This window comes from Branchiostoma lanceolatum, chromosome 13 (assembly GCF_035083965.1).
Source record: "Branchiostoma lanceolatum isolate klBraLanc5 chromosome 13, klBraLanc5.hap2, whole genome shotgun sequence".
In the NCBI taxonomy this organism is placed as follows: domain Eukaryota; kingdom Metazoa; phylum Chordata; class Leptocardii; order Amphioxiformes; family Branchiostomatidae; genus Branchiostoma; species Branchiostoma lanceolatum.
Window position 1 is genome coordinate 17,488,507 of NC_089734.1, and position 23,902 is coordinate 17,512,408.

The 23,902-nt window shown below is 40.0% G+C and overlaps 2 protein-coding genes across 2 annotated transcripts; both read left to right on the forward strand.

The window, feature by feature from the left end:
• The first annotated feature begins 611 nt into the window (after window positions 1-611).
• On the forward strand, window positions 612-3,979 carry LOC136447748 (uncharacterized). The gene is made up of 2 exons (XM_066446790.1): window positions 612-686; window positions 3,440-3,979. Exons 1-2 carry the CDS (start codon window positions 612-614, stop codon window positions 3,977-3,979), a joined length of 615 nt encoding a protein of 204 aa, XP_066302887.1.
• Window positions 3,980-7,696: 3,717 nt separating this feature from the next.
• Window positions 7,697-23,183, forward strand: LOC136447518 (uncharacterized). Its single transcript, XM_066446520.1, has 8 exons — window positions 7,697-8,189; window positions 8,746-8,887; window positions 12,116-12,313; window positions 12,900-13,002; window positions 14,246-14,468; window positions 15,352-15,512; window positions 21,561-21,650; window positions 22,222-23,183. The coding sequence occupies exons 1-8, from the start codon at window positions 7,872-7,874 to the stop codon at window positions 22,226-22,228; spliced, it is 1,242 nt and encodes a 413-aa protein (XP_066302617.1). The 5' UTR covers window positions 7,697-7,871; the 3' UTR covers window positions 22,229-23,183.
• Window positions 23,184-23,902: the final 719 nt, after the last annotated feature.

Consider the following 23,902-nt stretch of genomic DNA (forward strand, 5'->3'; position numbering starts at 1 on the left):
GTGGATTCCGCATGATCTTGACATGATCAGCGTATGCCATTTGACATATAGGCTCACAATGCATAGAATAGACGCCGCAAAGGCCGTTACTCATGATTGGCACTAAAGAGACGCCCCCAAAAGTTTAGTGTTTGTTAATTACTCTCCAAGCAGATGTTGGGCTCCGGTTTGTTTTTGGGCATTCTTGTCGGTCTTTCTATTGTATCAGCTTTTTTTGTGTATACTGGCAGTGTACATATTTATAGTTTCCTATTGCTGACCAAGTTTGTAATATTGACTTGATTTCCATGGCGGTATAAGTTGGACATGCCGAGTTCTTACAACCCACCATAAGTAACACTTCCTGGCACAAGAGGATATGCTTGGGGGGATGCTGGCAGCGCTTAACCGTGAATTTAGGAGGTCCGAAAACGCTTAACGCTAAATAACATAGAACCAGCAACAGTTAACGATGTTGTATTCACTTTTAGACAGAATAGCACAACGTGGCACTGCACTTGAGTTTCTCACAACTTATGTTAACAGACGCCACGTACAGAAAACATGAACTCATTTTTACACCCGGGTAGAATGAGGACACTCGTGTAAAATGCTTTCCCAAGGGCACAACGATGGTGGCGTCAGGGGATTCGAACCCGAGACCGCTGGGTCCCGAACACCCTGCGGATACGCCACGCGACCCCATGGTAAGTTAACATGTTAACTGCCCCCCTTTAACTGGACCCGCGACACGTTGGCGACCTTGCTGCAACCGAGTGATTTGACACCGCGCTAAACGAATTTCATCGATAAAAACGAATCTTATTACGCTTTGTGTGATTTCTTGTCTTTTTAGTCATACTTGTACGGTTTGCATGGTATTCCCATTGTTAAGTCAAGGCTCACTCAAATTCAATCTAGGACGCAGCGAGGTCGCCAACGCGTCGCGGATCCAGTGAGAGGGGGGCGATGTGATTTTTAGGGCAATCAGGTGTTCAATCAACGAAGATTTTCATACCAATTCTTATCGATGAATTCAGCATTGCAAAAAAAAAATGTTTGGTAGAATCAAAACGACACATTTCACGAATTATCTACCGACAGCGATATGGAATGGGCTGGCTACGACTCAAAATAGCTTGTTTTTCCTCACGGAAAAAGGTATACATACATCTAAGACGCTGCTTTTTATGTAACAGGGAAGCTGAATTCTGCAGGATACAAGAACGGTTAAACTAGCAATATAGATTTCTATCAATCGACGATCGATGTTCCAAATTCTGGTTTGTCGCCTCCCTGAAAATGCCTTTAGTATGAAAGTTATCCATTATATTGTCCTTTATGTCATACCTGGGCCTGATACGGGTGTTCCTGACCGTGTGATAACTATCCGTATCACATGAGGTTCTAGGCTTGTATTACACGGGCTTTCATAGAATATTTCGAATGCATTTCGAGCGCGCCAGTTGCGCCATCGTCGAATATTAGAATACCGGATTCGGAGGTTAGAATCAATGTTCTTATAGTTTTTGGTCGAGAACACAAAACTCCCACAACTTCTGGCGCATTCCTCATTGAAATGAGTGTTTTTTCGGGTGGGTATGACATAAATAAAGTACAACACGGGGTATTCCGTATCACCCGAAGTACCAGCCCGACCGCGAGTAAATATGTGAGAGAGAGAGAGAGAGAAACAAACAACGTCGGTCATCTGATGATGTGAATTTATACTATTATTCGAAAGGACGATACTTGTGCTTGATGTGTAACTTGTTCTTTGGAATATCTTCAGGAACTTTTTTTTCAGAGATGACGAAACACACTCGACAGCTATTACCATGGATACCATGTCAGTTTCTAGTGTGGCAGCCTAGAATCTTCTTTTGTCCAAAGTATATTAGACCAAAGATATAATCTAAGTTAATCAATTTTATACCTGGGATACAATTACCGGTGAATTATTTGACAGGTGGCAATTATTTGTCATAAGGCCAAATGTATGATTCGAGAGTGAAATTCAACTTTTATCTGATAAAGCGGTCGGGGATATTGTGTACGCGCTCCCTAGTTAGATTACCCTGGGTACTAGGACCGGGCCGCTCGCGAGTTCCTTCGGCGGCCCGAGACAGTCAGCCCGCCCGCTCTAAATTAACGCTCCGATGAGTTTCAGCCCGGGGAGATGAACCGCGCTCATGGTAAGAACCGGTCAACTCTACGGCTAGATCTCCTCTGTTGCCCTATAGTTATATTGGCGGATTTAGAGATTTTGGCCGCCGAAGGACTGGCTAAACGGCCCGATAACAGTCCCTAAAAATTCACAGCTAAAAAGTTGTGTTCCACACCTGAGAGTTATCGGTTGGCTGAACGGTTGAATTGATTGAACTTGAAAATATGTTTTCGCGACGCTTTAACATCCTGGCGCCTTTCCCTCTAACTTAATTACGTTTGTACAGGCATTTCTGAGCGACCAAGCGTGGGAATGTATTGTGTACCAAATGGGCTTGTAGGCTGAGACCGGGACAAAACATAGCATCAGGTTCTTTTGTGTTGTGATTGGGTCAGAAGCTCAAAGTCATCCTACTTTGTGCACACGGCAAGTGGGTCGTTGATTTAGGTAAGGCTACACCAAGTAATTTTTATGGATGACGTCCGCCCCCTCATTGATTTTGGTCTGTTCCCAGAAAAAAAAAAAATCCATGGCCTGCAACTATGACCAAAGAGTTAAGACAGTGCCGTAAATCGTAAGATTTTGCCTTTTAAATATACTATGTTTCTGCAGGGCTGCAAAATCAATGGGATATGGAAAGAAACAGGACAGGACAACCACTGCTGTTCAACTTCAACTGATTTATTCAAATTATTGCTGTTTTCATCATGAATGAAAGAATTGTTAGTTGTTACACTGTGTTCTCTCATTATGTTGAGCCCAACATACTGTTGCTTTTGCATATTTATTGATATACGTTTTCATTTTTCGTCTCCCGCAAACAGCCCGGCCGGGCCCCGGTTGTGAAATGTGACCATAGCATTATACGGGTCAGCTTATAGGCCCTCGGGCCAACATACCACCAAGGAAGTTTTATAACCAACCCAGATTTGCAGGAATTCCCATAATTGCACAGGTATATTGCAGTCTAATTCGTCTGCGCGCGAGTGGTTCCAACATGTTTGTATTCCCTGGCGAATGCTGGTTTGAAGTTGCCTTTCCCTGTATTGAATTTTGAAGTAACAGAGATGGCAATCAGATTGATTTGGCAATTCAATGATAGTTTTTGTCATGTATTTGTCAAAAGGTATATTAGAAAGTGAAGGGATAGTTATATCTGTTGATCTGTTTTAGCAGTATATTTAGCCAGGGTTTTTTGCAACGATCTGTACTTTTCAAAAGCAGCGTTTTTGTTTATAACAATATATGATCATGCTCCAATCAAGACTGCTCAAACAACCTTCAATCCTACAGTCTGATCTGGATCAGTTATGCCAATGGACGTCAAACAACCGTATGCTATTTAACGACTCTAAATGCCTCGCTATGCACATCACATTTTGTCGGAACTATCCACCTCTGCCACCACTGCGAGTCAACAACACACCGCTAGCTGTCGCCCCCAGCCTCAAGACCCTTGGACTTCACATTCAGAACAACCTTCACTGGGACGTCCAAGTCAAGCAGATAGTGGGAAAGGCCGCAAAGAAACTCTACCTCCTCAAAAGACTCAAAAGGTTCATGTTATCGCGTGATGACCTGATCACGATCTACACGTGCTACACCAGACCAATCCTAGAATACGCTGCACCTGCCTGGACCTCTGGCCTCACCAAAGTGCAAACAGAGAAGCTCGAACAGATTCAAAAACGAGCCTGTCGGATCATACTGGGCAACGACTACACTGGCTACTCCCCCCCCCCCCTTCAACAGCTAGGACTCACAACACTGGCACAAAGAAGAGAGTCTGTGATGGAGTCTAACTTTTTGAATTGCGCCATTGATATTATTTAGACTTTGTATATAATGATATCGTTTTAATGGGAGCTCATGTGTAAATACTTACCAAGTTCAGACTTGCAAGTCTGCCACGTAGTATTTTCAATAAAGTTTCAAAGTTTCAAAGTTACAAAGTTTCAAAGAACAATATGTTACATTCCTGTTACACTGTCTGATACGATTCAAGCTTCATGTTTTAAATAAATTTATTTTTTCAACTAAGAACGGCATGAAAAGAATCATCCTTTAAAGGAGTCCTAAACTCCAGAAGGCAGTGTTATTTTTCACTAGATTATGTATTAATCAATACATAATAAGCCGACTTTGTACAGAATTCCGCTTGTGGTGAATTACACAAGGTGTGTTTTTTTACAACAATATGATACTCACTAAACCCATGCAGACCCTACCAGTGTATTCCCTATGCGTGATTACGTAAACACAAAATTTTAAACGTGGATATTTTTGGCGTAAATGAGGGTGGTTAAGCACAATAAGAAGGCCAATTGTTAATAAGATATAAAAGAACACATAGCAAGACGAGTTTTTCTTAACCACCCTGACATTCTTTTTGTAATCTAACTTTTGTCAGGCCTTGTCAGGCACATACTTTAGGCTGAGGGTCACCTGGGGAATTTGGTAGAATACTGAATGCTTTTGGATGCGCACAGGACTAGTGGGTACTTTATCGTATACTGTAAAAAATATTCATTTCTACTTCCTAAAATTACCATCCATTGGAACATAACTCCCCCCTCTGGAGTTTAGGACTCCTTTAAATTTTATAATATCTTGAAATGTTGAAGGACTCAGTTGCAAGCAGCTCATATGTCTTTAGTTTGGGATCGTTCCAACCACCTACGTTGGAAAAGAGACAGACAATCACATTATGATTATATTTGTTTTATTTTATTAACTTGATAAAAAACATATCAGTTTTAAACCAATGTTATGGAAGAGATATTTACATATTCTACATTGAAGTTTATATTTATACATTCAAGTAAAAATGTTTTATTGGGAAAATGTATCAATGTGTAACAAATCATTCTACATTGTTTATTTCTAAGGGGACCACGGCAACAGATATAACAGGTGCACAATTTTGTCAGCTGCTGTTGAAGTTACATATCGTACATATCACATTGAGATCTCATTTTCCTCCAATCCGTGGGTTCTGAATATGTTGATGTTGTACAGGATGCAAAAGACAACAAGCAACATGTTTAGAAGGGATATAATGGGAGGGCTCTAATATCCCTGTGTGCAACCTTTACAAAGTCAGATCGAATATCATAAGACACAACATTTGATAAAACCTATCGAGGGATGGAGGTACTTAAAACAGTACTACGAACGCCTTGAAATAATTTCCAAAATTGCACGGATGAATTCCCTAGGGAATCATTTTGGGGAAGCCTTTGACTGTGTGGTACTCGGACTGAAAATGAAAGGTCTGTGTTGCTTTGTATGCGAAAGGCATGCTACTTGAGTCACAGAAAATTGCTGTTTTTCTTGATGTTATATCATTCTGTTCCTGACAAGAGCGAACATTATGTTGCAATCATTTTTGCTGATAAGATTGAACTAGAGATAAAAAGCAAAGGAAAGGTCGCAATTATCCACATTAGCAGTAATTACTCATTGGCATGACAAACGATGCAAACAAATTCCAATATCATTATTTCACCAGTATATAAATCAAACATACCGTACCACATCTAAACCTTGCAGAGGAGGACAAAGGGGGTGTCCTTCATAACTTTGCTGTACGTCTATAACAATGTATTTTCATGAGATGCTCTTTGTACTACTGTTAATCTTACAGCAAATCTTTTACATAGCCATTGGCCAGAAAGTCTGGAACAGCGCTATAGACTGAATGTCAAGCCTAAATATATTGATCCCTACGAGTGTCGTATAAGTGATTGACAGGAGTGCCCATAAGTAAATGGCCTCCTTTATGCCTCTTATAACGTAGTCCTGTTCAGTGTCTAGTATTCTGAGTTTGTCCAGTGAAACGGTATGGTCCGGGCATTCAATGTGAATGTGTTGAGAGACTTCCGACGAATGCGAGCTGAGGAGTTTGTGATCAAGGTATCTGGCTTTCAATGAGCGTTTTGTCTCACCAATGTAGAATTCTTCGCAAGTCCTCTGTCTAGTGGGTCCCTGACACGCCGCAGTTCTCACGGAATCTCCACCTGCTTCAAGCCTACAAACACACTGCGACAGCTTCTCGTGGCGCCAAAGGACAAAAACCCAAGAGAAGAGAAGTCCGGGGTGCAATATAGAGTTGCCAGCACAGGCACGAGCATTGTTTATTTTGGCTATGCCTATAGCCTCCTGAGCGATATGCTTGGTGTTGTATATCGCTCCATATTGATTCGAAGCTTAAAAAGCTAACTAAAACGGGCGCTGTATGTTAGAGCCAACCTTTCCACTCCACCGAAGAGTTGCACTGTATGCTATGTTATCGTACAATACATCCACTGCCAGCCTTGCTTTACGGTCCAAAACATAATTCTTCGATGCTCCTTCCTTGTTTGTTTTCATTTTGATTCGTCACTATCTACTTATATTGCCAGGCGAAGTGGTCAGTACGGAGTGGACGCCCTACACGACCCATCCTGTAATGGACCAGTGCCCTCTATCGGTTTGGAGCTGTACTTCAACAGGTTAAACTATACTGTTACATTCTTCCGCCTCTCTGGTATGCAATATACGGCAATAATAGATGTACATGATAATAAGAGATAAGAAATGTGTATTGATACGTCACGTAGTAGTAAAGCCTGGCATACTTTTCTAAGTGCACAAGTCCCTTGTTGTATCAATATGCCACTTTCTTTTGATGCTTGTATCAATCTCTGCATCCTTTTTCTTTTCTCCCTGTATAGTTTTATTTACATATTGATCAATTTTCAACATTTCTGTCATGCTACTTTAAGCAGGGACATTTAATTTGCAAGCGATAAACTATAGATCTAAGAGGAAATCATCACAATTTTCTCCTCCTTAACTTTAACGAATCTACCTCAACAAAAAGTTACAATTGCACTAAAATCTATAGACAGAGCATGACACGATTATATCATGACACGGACTTAATTCATGATTTTTTATTCTTTTTTTTTGGGACTTTTTTTTTCCTTTTTTCTTCCGTCCGTTCTTTAGAACCTAGCGTTAGAGTCATCACCGGAGCAACAATTACGATGAAACAGCTACCTGGCCAATTTTAAACCTTCATCTGGTTTAATCATTTCTCCAACCTGCATCGGTACCGGTTGATACAATACGACGAATTACAACCTATTCTTCTGGGTTAACACTCAAATCACTATTGTTTAATTGTGAGTTGATGAACAGAATGCGATACATTTACTTTATAATTAGATGTCGTAACATAATAAGAAGTGTGCATTTTTGTACATACATATCTCCCACAACTACCTGAGCTGCAGAATACAGTGGATCATTATCATATCTCTGACATGGGCCATTTGTTTGAAGTCAGACGCTTGAGACACAAAGTGATGTCAGTATTCAAGTATTATTCTTCAACAATTAACTAGTTGGACCAGTTTTTCGACCGGTGTGGGAAATCACCGATGACGCCATCCCTCAAAATAGACGTGTGGCGCCATTAGTTACTTCGCAGTCGCAACGGTCATTTGGTATTCACAATCATGACGCATGAGGAAACTGCAGTGGCTGTCAACCAATCGGGGGACAGCGTAGTCAGTGGGGAAAGTGTAGGGGATTTCCCGGGTTTCTTTCTATATCAAGTTTGCTCTCTGAGAAGTCTTTAGTCAGCGCTGGAGCTTGCATACGACCAGACCGTAGTTTCTGACATTGTTTTTTTTTTCCTATATCAGTGCTGGCCTAAATACAAAATCATCAAAAGAATATGAGCTCGGACAAGCTCATAAACGGTGACCTGGCGATTGGTGGGACGGCACATGCGGGCCGACGGTCTCGTTTCCGCTCGGCGGGGCTTCAGACTGCCTGCGCCGCCGCAGTGCTCTTGAGCGTGACGGCTCTTGTGGCAGTGCTGTTGCAGAACTGGCACCTTAAGGAGCTTATGTCTGCAAATGACGAGCGAATCGCCTCTCTCGAGACAAAGGTCCACGAGCAGAATAACCAACTTCGAGAGCGAGTTGCTTCGTTGGAGGCGCTTACTCGAGACATGTCGTCGGTGATCAACAACAAAATGGCGGATACTGAGGTACGTTCCTGTATAATAAGTCTGCACAATCATTATTCTCCTGTAATTAAAGCTTGTATCTGTAAAATTATGGGCGGAAGTCATGTACTTATTCTGCCCATAGTTGGTCTGTCCATGCTTGGTCTTTTTTGTATATTCAGCACCCCCGGGGGTATAGACAGACAGACTTACCGATGGTGTGTATGACACGTATCAAAATCTGATGTAGTGGAATAATTGTTAAAAACTCAATGGGCAGTTGGCTGTGCACTTAAGTGTTACCAATTCACTGTATCAGTATAACATAACTGGTCTCAGGAGTTATCTGGGTTTTATTTGGAGTTGGATGCCTTTGAAATTGTCGTGTTTTACTAAAAAAAGTGTAGTTTCTGCCTACTAATATATAAATCCTTCCATACCGGCTCGGTTAGATATCAGGTGTTGTAAAATAAGAAGAAAGTAGACAAATTACATACATTATTAAAGGTAAAAATGGAAAATAAAGGCACAATTAAAAATTATTTACTGCATGGACGGGATTTTATTTACACGGTAAGCTAATACACGCATTTTCCAGTTGACTGACGTTGTGTCTGGCCCCGAGGCTATGTCCCCTGTTAAAGATAACGCTCCGCTGATTAATAAAGAACAGCCACCTGACACCACTTACCACCACAGGACAAAGAGAGCTGCCAACTCTGTGACCCTTCCTTTTGGAGGTATGCAAACATTCTTTTTTCGGGGGGGGGGGGATTACGGCGATGAAGGTTAGACCTATGCATCCAGGTGATAACATACACAGGGTAACCGTGACGCAAGCTAGTGGATATACCGTCAAACCTGCCTAGGCGACCACCTCTTCAACGCGACCAGTTGCCGGCCATGGCGAAAGATTTTTCTCATAGGCACAAGCATTAAGCTGCCTGACCAAGGCGACCACCTGTCCAACGCAACCGCGACCGCCAGGAATTGGGACCGCACAGAGCCCTATCCCTGCCCATGACGACCGCCTCACTCAAGCGTGTGGTGACATCGGATTTTGCTGTCTATCGCGGAAATGTTTTTAAGACCTTGACAAACTAAAATCTATGGAATAAAATCGATTCCTCCATTAAGTGTTTAAATATAGCGTTCACACTATGAACATTGTACATAAAAAGGTTTGTCAATAATCGATGTTCGTAATGTTATAGCTTACCGTATTTTGGAAACCTTTCATGTAGCACCCGCTACTTTGCGTCAGTGACTGAGAACGATCTGAGGTTCACCAGGCCTAAAAACAGTACAATGTCTGATTTACAATCCTACTTTATAATTCGTCCTTTCAACTTAAAACGTCACATGATTTGAACAAAACAAGCAAACGGATAAGAATTTATCAACTTGTTTCAATTATTTTGATTGTGTTGGGTTAGGGGTCCTTTTTGTTAGGCCGTGTTGATTACCTTCGCCGGGAATGTATGCATTCGCGGTAAGGTTATGTTATCGGTAACGCCAGCTGTAAAGTGGGTCCGTATGTATGTCGAGATCATAAGTCGAGAGAACTTTGACGGATCTTGCTAATTTTTGGTAGGTAAGTGGCGGTTGTGGGAACGAAGGTCAAGTTCGAAAATGGTTAACCTGGCGGTTTCCTAAAGTGCTCCAGTAGACTTTTTTTGTTAGTGTGTTTGTATGTAGACAACATAACTCGACGTATTGATGATGGATCTGCATGATTTTTGGTGGGTACGTAGAGATTGTAAAAACGAAGCTCAAGTTCAAAAATGGGTCACCTGGCATTTTCCTGCGGTACTGCAGTGGGCTGTTTATGTATGCGTATTTGTTTGTTGACAGGATAATTCGAGAAGCTGTTGATGGTTGTGCATGATATTTAGTGAATAGGTAGATTTATTAAAGGGAAAGGTCAAGTTCGATGATGGGCCTCCTAGCGGGTACTTTGGGTACTGCAGTGTAGCTTCAAAGTGTGATGTCGAATTTTCTGCAAGTGCTACGGTCATGATTTTTGTGTGGTAGATAGTCAATGCCACATAAAGTAAGTTCTGCACGGTTGGGCCCTCTAGCGGCTTGTTTGGAGCTGCAGCGGGTGTTTTTAATTTATTTGTTTTGACCTTTGGACATGAATAGCTTGACTTGTGGTCAACGGATCGTCTTGATTTATGGTATGTAGATAGCTCGATTAATGATTTACATAATTGAATATTCATTATGCAAATCAGGAGCTAATTTGCATAATTAGCAAGGAAAGTTTATAAATCAGCTGCCTTTCAACATAGGACTCTCAAACATGTGACATATATAGCTGAAAAAGATAGAGGTATCGATAGATACCAATAATGCTAAAAGCTACCTATTTTGCATAATTAATGAGAAAATACTAATTGAAAATACCACAATAGTAAATGATTGGAATTTCATTCTTGTATCATTAGGAAGCTAAGTAAAGGTGAACAATATCAGACAAAAAGTCATGCATGACAAGGCCTCATCAACATAATTAATATGGAAATGTCTACAATGCCCTTTCAATTTGCTATTTTTAAGTCTATATATTCAGGTTAAATTGCACTGACAGGTGACCTAGTTTACCGGAGCAGGCTCCCTGTGAGACGTCCCTGGAGGACACATGTGATACTTTACTTGCCTGGTGCAGGGCTCTGTTTTGGGGTCATGGAGGTCACACGGGCATTTAAACACAGCAGCCTTACGATCTAGCGCTTTCCCTGTAGGAAGGTATAGGGTTGATAAAAACTGATTGATATGTCGACTATGAAAATAAGGACATAATTGAAGCAAATACATTGCCAACAAATTGCCTTATTTTCTGTAGTAAAGATAAAAGTTATGATACCAATTAAGCAAAAATATTCTCACAGTGATTATTTTTATAACTCTTGGGAGAACTCGTGTAGGTATAGGTATGGGTTTGTTTTAAACTTTGAAAGAGAATACTAGTGACTCAAGAAGGTGATGACGGATCGTCATGATTTGCAGGGATGTACATAGTTTGAGTGATGATTTACATGATCGTATAAGAATCATGCAAATCAGGATCTGTGATTTGAAAAAGTATACAAACCCTTGCATTCCATTGTAGTCAAACACGTGACATGTAACTGAGAAAGAGAGGAATATTGATAGATATCAACTATGCAAAAGAATACCTAATTTGCATAATTTATGACAAAATACTATAATTCCAGAGTGGTAAATGATGGGTAAATTATGGGATTTCAATCTTGTGGCGTTTGGGAGATAATCAAATGTGGACGTTATCAGACATAAATCATGATGGCCTCATTTACATAATATATGAGGAAATGCTACAATGGCCCTCTTTTCTAAGATTTTATCTTAATGCTGTGTTTTGTGTAGAGAAAAGGATCACTTGAAATTCATGCAATCGAGGACCTTATTTACATACTGAGTGATAAGCATTCACTCGAAAAGGCTAACATCAGTCGGCGAAGGTATAAGGTCGTGGAACTCTAGTTTTATTATATGATTTGTATCCTTCATTATGAAATCTTTACATGATCAGGAGGACTGAAGAAAACGTAACACATGCACAGAATATGGTGTAACGGATTATAGGGACGTCATTTTTGTTCTTTCCCATCTTCTTCTTTAACTTTAAAATTGACGTTGGCATTCTACAACATTAGTTATCGGTTTTCCGAAAAACAATATTGTTGCAAATACCAGCATATATTTTTTCATTCGTCAGCTGCCTTGAATGGTTTACAATATGGCCCAAAAATTTTGTATTATTATTATTTTTTTTTTTGGGGGGGGGGGGGGGGGGGGGTCGGGCGGAAATTGTCATGATGTGCGCGTGGATTTCATCCATGTAATCAAATCAACATGCCCTTGATATTGTTCCTTGATATTGATCAAAAGTGCGTCGTGGTAGAAAACTCATTAATAAGTGATATACATGCACCACCCAGGTTGTGTCCAGGGGCCTCCCGGAAGAGACGGCCGCGATGGGATGCCAGGTAGAGACGGCCGGGAAGGAGCTGTCGGGCCTACTGGACCTCCTGGACCTCCTGGACCTAACGGATCGGATGGTCGCGACGGTGTCCCCGGTTCGCCCGGCACCGCTGGTCAGCCTGGGAACTGTAGCTGTAACGATACCAACTCTGAAGGTACATCTTATCACTATACACTGCACGAAATGGCCTCGGATCCTGACGTATCCGGAAGTATCCTGACGTGATCCGGAACCTAAGATCCGGAAGAATCCGGACGGATCCGGGGCCGTATATTTCTCGGCAGGCTAATGCGCATCCAAATATTGGGACTCAAGGTACCACTTGCACAATTTATGTAAGTGCGTACTTACACAACTCAAATATGCAAGTGGTACCTTGAGTCCCAATATACGTCAGGATCCGAGGCCATTTAGTGTAGTGATATATAAAATGTAATATAACTTGCCTAATGGATAGATCTTATTGGTAATTGTAAACTTACTTACTTACTTACTCGAGCATCCGCTCGAACCAATCCGGAGGACCTCCTCCACAGCACTTTGTCCTTCAAGGCCCTTTATAGCTCTTTAGTGTAAATTGTATTAATTGGAACGGAAACATAATTCAAGAACACAATTGTATGACGGCAACTTCATACTTGTAACGTTTGTTACTTTGGTAGGGAAAGCGTAGTGAAGAAAGTCCGTCCCCCCTATATATATATTTCACTGAGTAATGTACTGCCTATGCTTCTTCTAAGGCTACAAGACTATTGACGAGTACGGACGTGTGTGGGAGAGATTCTGGTGGTGGAAGGCCGGTTCAAGCTGGTCATCAAAAATCACCGATGTTCTTCAAGAAAGGTTTGGAATAAAATGTCAAAGTTTATTCTGTAGTTTTACATAATCATTAAACTACCATAAGACATTGTTTCCGGAGACGCATACATGTTCAGGTATACCCATCGTTATGGACAGTGTATTGAATAGACCCATTTTAATTCCGAGCGCCATTTTGAAATGTGCGAGAGCGAAGGGAGAACTCGCGAGAGCTTGCACAGAAACGAGGACGAAAAAGGTACAGTTTTTTTCCACTATCAAATCATGGTAACCTGCACAGACGGCAACAGCGAGTCATCTTTTGTTCTCACTAATCTACAAGCAGATTCTTGAAAGGCAAGGGAGTATCGAGAGGGCCAACCTGTACCAACAGCCATCTACTGGTACAGGTTGGCCCTTTTGATACTGCTTTGCCACCGTTAGATCTGCCTGGAGATTAGTTCTGACCAGATGTTTACCAAAATGCTTCTCGTAGAACACAGTATATCTTATTCATCCCAGCAGTCATATGGGGTTAACTTAGGTGGTATTTTGGCATCTAGGGTTGCCTGGAGAATATGTGTAGAGCAATAGTTTTGAAACCTTTAACAATCCTCTCATGACTACTGTATGCTAAGCTCAGGCTGCAAGGCTGAACCAGAGACCTTGAGCTGATTTTATATGACAACTTCCAGGTTTAAACATCCAGCATTGCGGACAATATATGTGTTATGGTAAAGTGAAGTCAAAGACCCAATCATCGGTAAATTGACAGTGTAGAAGAGACAAACAATTCTAAAAGTATTCTGAATCAAAGTTAAACTGTAATTGCCAACACAACAAATCGGACTTACCCTAATTTTGGACTGAACAGCTGCAGTCTTTGTCAAGGAATGAACCATCAACTCGGTAACTAGTGGATGATATGTTGCAGAAAGTCTATGGCGCCACCCGTCTCTGTTTAGGGATGGTTTTAAAGCCCGGATGTAGATGGCCTTTTCAAAATCCTCTGGCAAAAAAGTCTGGTTCAGTGTCCAAGATTCCAACTTTGTCCGGTGAGACCGAGTGCCCAGGTGACTCGATGTTTATATGTTGTGACACTTCGGAAGTTGTTTGTGTTCGTTAAACCGGGTCTTAAGATCAGTCGAAAATTTACTTAAGTCCAAAATGTTGTGTTGGCAATTAGAGCTCAACTTTGCCTCAGAACTACTTCTACCGACACCGATGGACTTTCAAGTGAATTCTCAATGAAATATAAATGTTGACAGTAGACTTTGAATCTTCCCAGCCACGGTACCTGTGACCCAGGTAGTGACTACTGTATGGGAAGGTTGCCCAGCTGGCTGCAGGAGAAAGGGACCGAGCTGCTGGCCAAGGACAGCCGCGGGAACGTGTACAAGTGGGAGTTCGATCCCAACAACCCCACCGCTCACGCCGCCTGGCTGGCGTTCTACGGTCATCAGGAGACCCCTAGCGGGCAGATTGTGAACAACATGGCTTGGATGCCGTCTGTAGGTTCCCAGCAGGCATTTGATTTGATAGGATTTGATTTCATATATTAGGCTATATAAAAACACACAGCCAGGGCTACCTAACTACTGTAAATGCAGAAATGTTCTCGTTGGTTTCATGTTCGCGGTTTTCGCGGCGACCGTTTCACCGCGAAGTTAAAACCACCGCGAACATTTTTGTCCAATACTGTAGCAGTATTTGACTATAGCGCTGCCGCAAACTTAAAACCACCGCAAACACTCCATTTTTGCCTTAGCGTGAAATAAAACCACGCGAACTTAAATGCATTTACAGTAACCACAGAAGCCACTACAAAAGACTAGCCCTGTTAATTAAACAGTATACAATATCTAAGTGGTGACAAGGCGTTTGTTTACAAACCGTCACCGCTAACCTTCTCTCAATATAGGTGTTAGTATTTGACTTGTAGTATAATTCAGCTGACGAAAGGTTTCTGTATTAGGCAATATCATAGATAAGTTTGAAAAAAAAATAAAAAGGAAAAAAATATTTCGAGTGCCCTTCGAAGCTAATTATAATGATTAGATTTGATGACAGAACATCTTCCAAAGTCATTGTCAAGAAACGATGTTAGCGTTTGTCTTGGAACATCTGTACCACATTATAAATTTCCAAGCAGATGTTGGGTGGTATGGAATGGTGTCTCATTTTTTGACTGTACACTGGTTGGTGTCAGAGGAAAGAAACCTTTACCTTCATGTTATCAGATCAGAGAAAACGTAACTTTTGTCCATCTACGAAATACTGGTCACATTTTTAGCTGACGCTCTAGTCTTCATTTAAAGGAATGACTCCTTTCTATCGGGCTTGTCACAATAATGCGATGTTTTTTTAGTCTATTTCTCTTATCGTGACATGTAGGTTCTTGCCGGCACCGGTCCAAAGGCATCTCAGGACAGCTTCATGTACCGCACAGAGAACGGAGTCAAGTCCATCCTGTTGGACGACGACAACTGCGACTGCCTCACCTCGCTGAACATTGGGCATGGAATGTGCCGTACTGGTCATAACACTGCATACGGGTAAAGTACATGTATATTGCTTGTTTTGTCACTCAACATTATCATGTTTAGCCATACCTAGTATGGCTCAACATATTGTTATGTTTAGCCATACCTAGTATGGCTCAACATATTGTTTTTACTCAGGTTTCTTCTCTTTCTTCTCCTCCTGTCAAATCTTCAAATCGAATCATCACTGTCATTTTTGACCAAATGACCTGAAATTTGGTGCAAAGGTAGTATAGGCAAATACCCCCCACCGTTTTTTTTCATTTTTTTCGATATTGACCTTGAAAGTGATTTTTTTGAGGTTTTTCTGACCAAAAATGTACTCCTGAGTTCTGGAATTACATCCAAATGACCTGAAATTTGCTATGGGGGTACATTGAACAAATATTCAAAGAACCCCATTCGCACTTTTGGCATATATCACTTCAAAATACGATTTTGCAGGGTATTTTAAGGGAAAACATTGGGTATTTTTCTCATATGACCATATGACCTAAAGGTCAGTGACCCCAACTGCACCTGGCCTGTTAGCCTGACCATATGACCTAAAGGTCAGTGACCCCAAGTGCCTTGCCTGCAGCTCTGAGCCTTGCGACCCCCTGATTGGCCAATTGAGTTAATCTAATTATCTGGCATTTATGGCGCATGTGTGTTAGTATTCATGCCAAATATGGTATGGGAATTCCTAGGACATGTGATTACATGGCTTTGTTCACTCTTTCTCCAGTTCCTATGTATTAAACCAAAATAATGTGAAATTTGGTATGTGTCTGCCTTGGTCATGCACCCTGGCCCCCATTCAAATGTTTGGCATACAGCCTTTCAAAACGATTTTTTAAAGAAAGAATTTTTTCGTTTCGTTATTTTCAACCCAAAATGTATACTATTGAATCATGCATTCAAACAAAGGGGTGTCACGTTTTTATATATCACCCATACTATCGCTGAAATATGTTGTTTTTGGTCATTTCCTTCTTCTCCTATCAAATCTTCATATATATCATTATGTATACTATGGAAAACTTCTTTCTTTCCTGGGGTTGATCTTTTTTAATTCAATTTTGAACTGGGTTGATTATGCGCAAGAGTGTAATTTTGAGCGGATATTTTTCGACTGGTCTACTTTACATGGAGATGGCATGGAATATCCCATTGTTGCAAGGGGAGGATTCTTTAATTATTTATTTCAATTTTGAGCTGGACTGATTATGAAAAAGTCAATTTGTTAGCAGAAGTGTATTTGTTCATTAATAAGTGCATATGGTTTTGGACTGGTCCATATTGTGTTGAGGTGCTACTGGAAGACTCATTTCCTGTATGGAGAGACTAATTGTTTTTAAACTCAATTTTGGACTGGGGTGATCCATTTTTTTTAGTGGAAGTATTTTTTTGCATGGCTAGAAGTATGGCTAAACATGCTGTATTTGCTCGCAAATGTTGCCTTTCTAGTTATATTTCACTTCCCATACCTAGAGGTATGGGTAGAGTGAAATATATTGTATTTGTCTGGTTCTTCTTCTTCTTCTTCTTCTCCTCCTCCTGACAAATCTTCAAATGGCTTCTACTCCGCCATTTCTTACCCAACCGACCTGAAATTTGGCATGGAGGTAAAGAGGGCGAATACCCACAGGCCCTTTTTAAATCGTTTTGAAAGAGGCCTTAAAATCATTTTTATGGAGGTTTTTTGGGGCATTTTTAGGCAATTTCTGTATTTTTGGTTCCTGTGCCCTGGTATTACAAGCAAATGACATGGAATTCGGCACAAGGGTGCCTTGAACATGTCCCTACAGGACTTCAATCACATTTCGGGTGTACATTACTTCAAAATGCTTGGTTTTGGGGACTTTTGGACCCATTTTCAGACCAAAAACGGGTCAAAAGTGCTGTCCCCGTTCAATGTTCTATCTAAGAATCCATGTTCTATCTAAGGTTCCGGGCGTTCCATTTGCTGCTGGCCAAAGAACATGTGTTCTTTTCAGGTAACCTGAGGTCATGTTGCAGGTAAACACGCAAGCCTTTGCACTAAGAAGCTCTTGGTGTCTCGCAGAACTTGAATAGGGAATTTGTTTGCACGGGTGATTTTGAAACAGTCAATTTATGCATTGAGAGGGACTCCGAGGGAGATTGGCAAAGTATGATTCTCTCGCAAATGTTGCCAAATAAACATGGTTTTGGGGGCATGGTCAGATTTAATTATGACGGCTTCAACCACTAATAAATCACGACTTGACGACGAGAAAAATGCAATCCGTCTCTTAATTGGTTGTGTCGCACTTATATACAACTTATAATCAAACCCATACCAACGATGATGATATACCACTAGGCCGAGGTAGGCCGATCTGATCGATTGCGAGCAGGTTTGCATGCAGTTTCACTTTCTGCACCAACAACCTTTGACCCAGGAAGTAATACTTCACAAGCGCCTCTCAAAGCGCGATTGTCTACACATGATGTGAATGAATATCAGCAAACTTTTGAATTGTTGAAATAATTTTACTGTAAAAAAGAGGCATTGTTGGCTTTTTATGCGGTAGTTATCTAGCACGTTTTGCGTTGTAGGGGTTCAACACAACTTAAATTGTTAATACTTTTTGAATAGCAAGGTTAAGATCTAGAATAGACCAGAAATTTCATACGCTATTTATCTCATAATTGTTTAATAAGATAAACCAATGTCGGGTCGGCCTTTGTATGTGCCACGAAGCCCTTCCCCCTCCTAATAGTAATAACGTTGGGTAACATAAATTCGCCATTTTTCCGATAATGGTTGACTAAAATCAATCCAGCAGAACAACAAACCATCCTTTTTTTCTATAATTCTGTCAGTATCATGTACTATCTTAAAGTTTGCACTAATCATATATATGGTAGATTTTGTCTCTAGTCGTGCTGACACCAGAATATTTCAACTTGAAACTACCGTCCGCCGCACGCACAATGACGGTGTTGTCGGACAGGTGTGAACATTAATTCGGGAGAGAAGATTCGTCTTGAATATCTTACCGCTAATTACATTTTATACAGCAGCTATTCGTTCCATCCGTGGCTTGAGGAGAGTGCTATGGATATAGATGTGTCTAAGTAAAAAAAAATACACGAAAAAACGGCCGTACCGCACGCATCAGGCCTACGGGAACAACCCGTGTGTTGAGTCGGTAGAACGTCAAAGTCGACATCCACCGTCATGGCAACGCGTACATTATTCATGGCAAGTTAGCCGGATGCCGTAGCATTGATAATACTACTATGTCCATGTATTCCTTGTTGTGTTAGAAGCAAACTTTGAGGAAAATATCGTCCTCAGTCCACAATCACACGCAACATTTAGACAAAAAAGTGTTCCTCACAAACCTTTGTCGTCTGCTTGACAACAGGATTCTGGGTAATGATATGGCGGCGGGAAAATACACGTGCCGTAGGTTGTAGCAACAAAGAGGGGTTTTGATGATTGATCACGTCCAATTGCAGGTCAGCAATTTTAAGAAAATAAGTTGCCTTGTAAATGATTGTGTTTAGCAGGAAGCGGATGTGACATTTGTCTTATAAACCAGCCGACAACGATGCAGTGTGATTCTCCCACGATGCCCTCAAACTGTTCCAATAAGGGACGGAGAGTTTTTGTCCTCGTCGCCTTCTAATGCATGCTTATCGAAGCTTTTCAGACAGTGTTCTGAATACGTTAGTCTGTCAAGTTTGCATTTCTAGCGGCATTACTGATGTTGCATCTAGCACATATCCCTAAATACCCCGTTTTCGAAAAATCGTGAATTTAAGTACCCCGCGAATTTATGTTACCCAACGTTATAGTTTTGTATATTTGCATAGTGCATGTTTGCGCATTTTTCCAGGGTGATGTATAGTATTGTACTTTTATATATAGTGTATAGTATTGTTGTGTATCTTTGCATATGTTCAAGCATGTTAATGAATGTAGATGAAGAATAAATAGATCTTGGGACATTTCACAAGTCTTCTTGTGTTTAGATGGAATTTTTGGATGGTCCATTTCGTCAAAAGATCAATTATTGCATGGGGGGGCGAAGTGAAATATGCTGAATTTGCTCTTAAAGCAAATGACGGCCAGTCTAGTTTTTACTCAGGTTTCTTCTCCTCCTCCTCCTCCTGTCAAATCTTCAAATGGATTCATCTCTGTCATTTTTATACCAAATGACCTGAAATTTGGTACAAAGGTAATGTAGGCAAATACCAATGTGCGTTTTTTTCCTTATTTTGATATTGACCTTGACAGTGATTTTATTGAGGTTATTATGACCAATGATGCATTTCTTGGCTTCCTGCGCCCTGGTATTTAAACCGAATGACCTGAAATTTGCTGTATATGTGCCTTGAACAAATATTTAAAGGACTACACTCCCATTTTTGGCATACATATCTTCAAAACAATTTATTTTGGGTTTTCTTGACAATATTTGCCACTTCTGTCACTTTCAATACTACATATGACCTAAAGGTCAGTGACCCCAAGTGCCTTGCACCTGGCCTTGCATGCCTGTGAGCCTTGCGACCACCTGATTGGTCAATTGAGTTAATCCAAGGAGGTTAGTTAATCTAATTATCTTGCATTTCTTGCGCTAGTATTCATGCCAAATGTGGTATGGGAATCCCTAGGACATTTGATTACATCTTTGTTCACTCTTTTTTGAACAAAGATATACATCTCCAGTTCCTATGTATTAAACCAAAATAATGTGAAATTTGGCATGTGTCTGCCTTGGTTATGTACACAGGCCCTCATTCAAATGTTTGGCATACAGCCTTTCAAAACGATTTTTTAAAGAAAGAATTTTTTTTCGTTTCCTTATTTTTAACCCAAAGTGTATACTATTGAATCATGCATTCAAACAAAGGGGTGTCACATTTTCATATTTCAACCATACTATCGCAAATATTGCGTTTTTGGTCATTTCCTTCTTCTCCTGTCAAATCTTCATATATATCATTATGCATGCTATGGAAAACTTCATTCTTCCCTGGGGTTGATCTTTTTTAATTCACTTTTGAACTGGGTTGATTATGCGCAAGAGTGTAATTTTCAGCGGATATTTTTCGACTGGTCTACTTTACATGGAGATGGCACGGAATATCCCATTCTCGCAAGGGGAGGATTCTTTAATTATTTCTTTCAATTTTGAGCTGGAATGATTATGAAAAAGTCCATTCGTTAGCAGAAGAGTATTTATTAATTAATAAGTGGATATGGTTTGGGACTGGTCCATATTGTGCTGACGTGCTACTGGAAGACTCCATTCCTGTATGGAGAGACTGATTGTTATTATACTCAATTTTGGACTGGGTGATCCATTTTTTTTAGTGGAAGTATTTTAGAAAGGTCCATTGTTATTTTGGGAGAGTCCATTTTTTGCATGGCGAGGAGTATGGCTAAACATGATGTATTTGCTGGCAAATGTTGCCTTTCTAGTATTAAGACTATATTTTCAGGCGATGTCGTATTTTGTGCGTGCGCGCTCATCTGTGTGCAGGAATATGCATATGCGTGTTTACATGTGTTTGCATGTATGTTTGTGTGTGTGTGTGTGTATCGGTGTGCATGTGTGCGTGCGTGTGTTTGCATGTGAACACGCACACACACATGCACTCACCTTTATTTATTGGTTCGGCATGAACATGTTGCTACATGAACAGCCAGGGATATCCAACTAATGGATGGCTATTGCTAAGGGCTAACTCTAGGAGTTCAATCACACAAACGTCCGCTTTGCAAATCGTGAAAAGACAAAAACCACCTGGTTGTATCAAGATATCAAAGATTTACATATGTTACGCTATGTTGTTTAGTAAATAGAATCTTAAGATTTTAGTATTGCTATTTTGTGGTTTGTAGTTGATTCGACGAAAGTCACTGTACTTTTCGATGGGCCAATAAAGGCTCATGTCCATGTATACGTCATACTGTGGGACGAATGCGGGACGATGAGTACTGGTGTTATTCAAATAAGTTGCAGAAACTATTCTCATCATTTAAACATTCATTAGAATCTATATAGCTTACAAGTTGTTTCCTTTCACTTTTTTCAGGCCAAGGGGCCAGTATGGGGTAGACGCTTTGTATGACCCCCATTGTAACGGACCGGTGCCCTCTATCGGCCTAGAGATGTACTTCAACAGGTTAAAACTATATTGATTGATTCGCATTCTTTTATCCTTTGTCGTGCGTAACGCCAGATCAATAAAGATGTCAATGCTACTTGATATGATACTAAACAATGGTCAAGCGGAATAATAATGACACTATAATATTGTATATGAAAATCAACAGATGTTGTATATTTTCGATGGTCGTGTTGTTGCCCACACAGAATAAAGCAAAACTACAAATTAGTATACAGAAGAAAATGCCAATTTGGCAAATTCTGTTTATTTACTAATCACAATAATCGCATTATCCATGTTAATTTCAGTTCAATAGATTGTTGCATTTTCCTTTTTCTACATTGCGGCTTGTGTTTGAGCTAGTTCTTAAACCATGGTGCATGATGTACATTTTATCTATTTTAGAATAGAAACACTGATGTAGAAAATGAATTGAAAAGTTATTTTCATAAGATTGAAAGCAATTAACAAATACTATTACTGCAGAGACGCTTTAATACGGCCAAATGTGCATGTCGCTATCACGGCATGTCCGGACGTCCACAACTTTCATTTACTAACTTATGTTTTCCTGTCTGTTTATTAGGACCTGATGTAGTCACCATAACAACAAGGATGCCCAAACAGCGTTCTGCTAAATATGTCGCAGTCCCAGAATAATTCAAAGAATTTAGAACTAACGTTGTAATTTACTACACTTGGTAATCATGGGATGTTGATGTTTACTTGCTTTAGACGAGCTTAGAATTTGGAATTCAAATAGATTGGTTGTGTGTAAAATAAGGTAACATCATTCTGTTGTGTAGTATTGACATATAAATGACCGTATGTGTTAACCTCTCAAGCTGGAACAAACCAAAACTGTACCAAGGAGCAAGGAAAAAACACTGAACTTTTCTTCTATAACGTTACTAGTCTTTGTCACAACTGTTTAAACTTGATTCAATAGACACAGAGCCCTTATAAAGACATAGTGCATGAACCAGCGCAGGGAAACGTATGGCGAAATCAAGTGATGGTGATTGTTAAGCTTACAACTGGTGAGGTTTTTTCGACTGAAGACGTGGTTGTCCAGTAGTAATAACGACAATATCAAGTTCGTTTTGTATTTGGTCAGCTTCATTTCGTGCTGTTAATAGATATTTAATACAATATGACATATTGTATCATATTTATATTTATAGCTTATCTATGAGAACGTGTCATCTTTTTATTTTATTTTACACAATAGAATGCAGGCGACATCATGGGATATATTTTTTAAGGAATATGTTGGTGAGATTTGATGTAGACGAGAATGTAGATCTAAAATCGTCAAAGGAAATCCATATTTGGTAAATATGGCAGGGGTATTTACTAATAAGTATCCTATTAAAAACGGCCTTTATCTTATCTGTTCCTGTGGCAATAATTTTAATGTGACATTTGATTTAATCAAATTTTGTAGATGTTTATGTAATTAAACATTTTCCTGTATGAATGGGGTGACGACACAGGTTGACTCCCAGGAAATCAGATAATGGTGTCCAAAGAGATTATTTCGTTTTTTTCGTTGTGACAGTGCGATAGAAAGGGGATACAGTTTTTTTTGCTGTTTTTGCTTCATTGTTGCCAGCAAATTATTCATTTGTAAGGGGTTTGACAGATGTTCATACTAATGTCTCCATATAACTGCCAATGTGTTCTTCAATGAGGCTCAGTATCACAAAAGCAAAATAATAATAAACATCAGTTACATTACAATATCATTATTTTGATCCGTCCTTGCAAGTCTTCTATGCATGATACAAAAACCGAAGAAACCTTTTGAATAAATTCAAGTTTGGTCTACTAAAAATACGTTTGGGTTTTGTTAGGGTTAGGGTTGAAATTAAAACAATTATAACGTCTGAATACAAGATTTCGGTGACCAAAAATCTCAATGAAATATATATAATGCAAATTAGGCCTACATTTCCATAATCTATATTCAACTATATTCACCGTCATATAACTTCAAATTTGACACAAGTATGAAATGCCAGATATCTACTAATATGGAATTACAGTATTTTCTCATAAATTATGTAAATTAGGTTCACAACATGCAATGAGCTGTATGTAGTGAGGTTGACAGTGTTGTCATTAATTTCCCCCTCAACCATGAGTAAAATGCACTAGGTTAAAGGTGAGAGATATAAATTACATCTTAGGAGAAGCAGGAGAGAATAATGCTTGGGAGGGTAGGAGGTGGAAATAGAAGGAATGCTGTTCTGATGGTTCGAACC

Coding starts and splice junctions, on each gene's coding strand:
- LOC136447748 (XM_066446790.1), top strand. CDS start 612: ATGGTGGCGTCAGGGGATTCGAACCCGAGACCGCTGGGTCCCGAACAC. Junction 687..3,439: donor ATACGCCACGCGACCCCATG/GTAAGTTAACAT, acceptor TCAATCCTACAG/TCTGATCTGGATCAGTTATG.
- LOC136447518 (XM_066446520.1), top strand. CDS start 7,872: ATGAGCTCGGACAAGCTCATAAACGGTGACCTGGCGATTGGTGGGACG. Junction 8,190..8,745: donor ACAAAATGGCGGATACTGAG/GTACGTTCCTGT, acceptor CGCATTTTCCAG/TTGACTGACGTTGTGTCTGG. Junction 15,513..21,560: donor GGTCATAACACTGCATACGG/GTAAAGTACATG, acceptor CACTTTTTTCAG/GCCAAGGGGCCAGTATGGGG.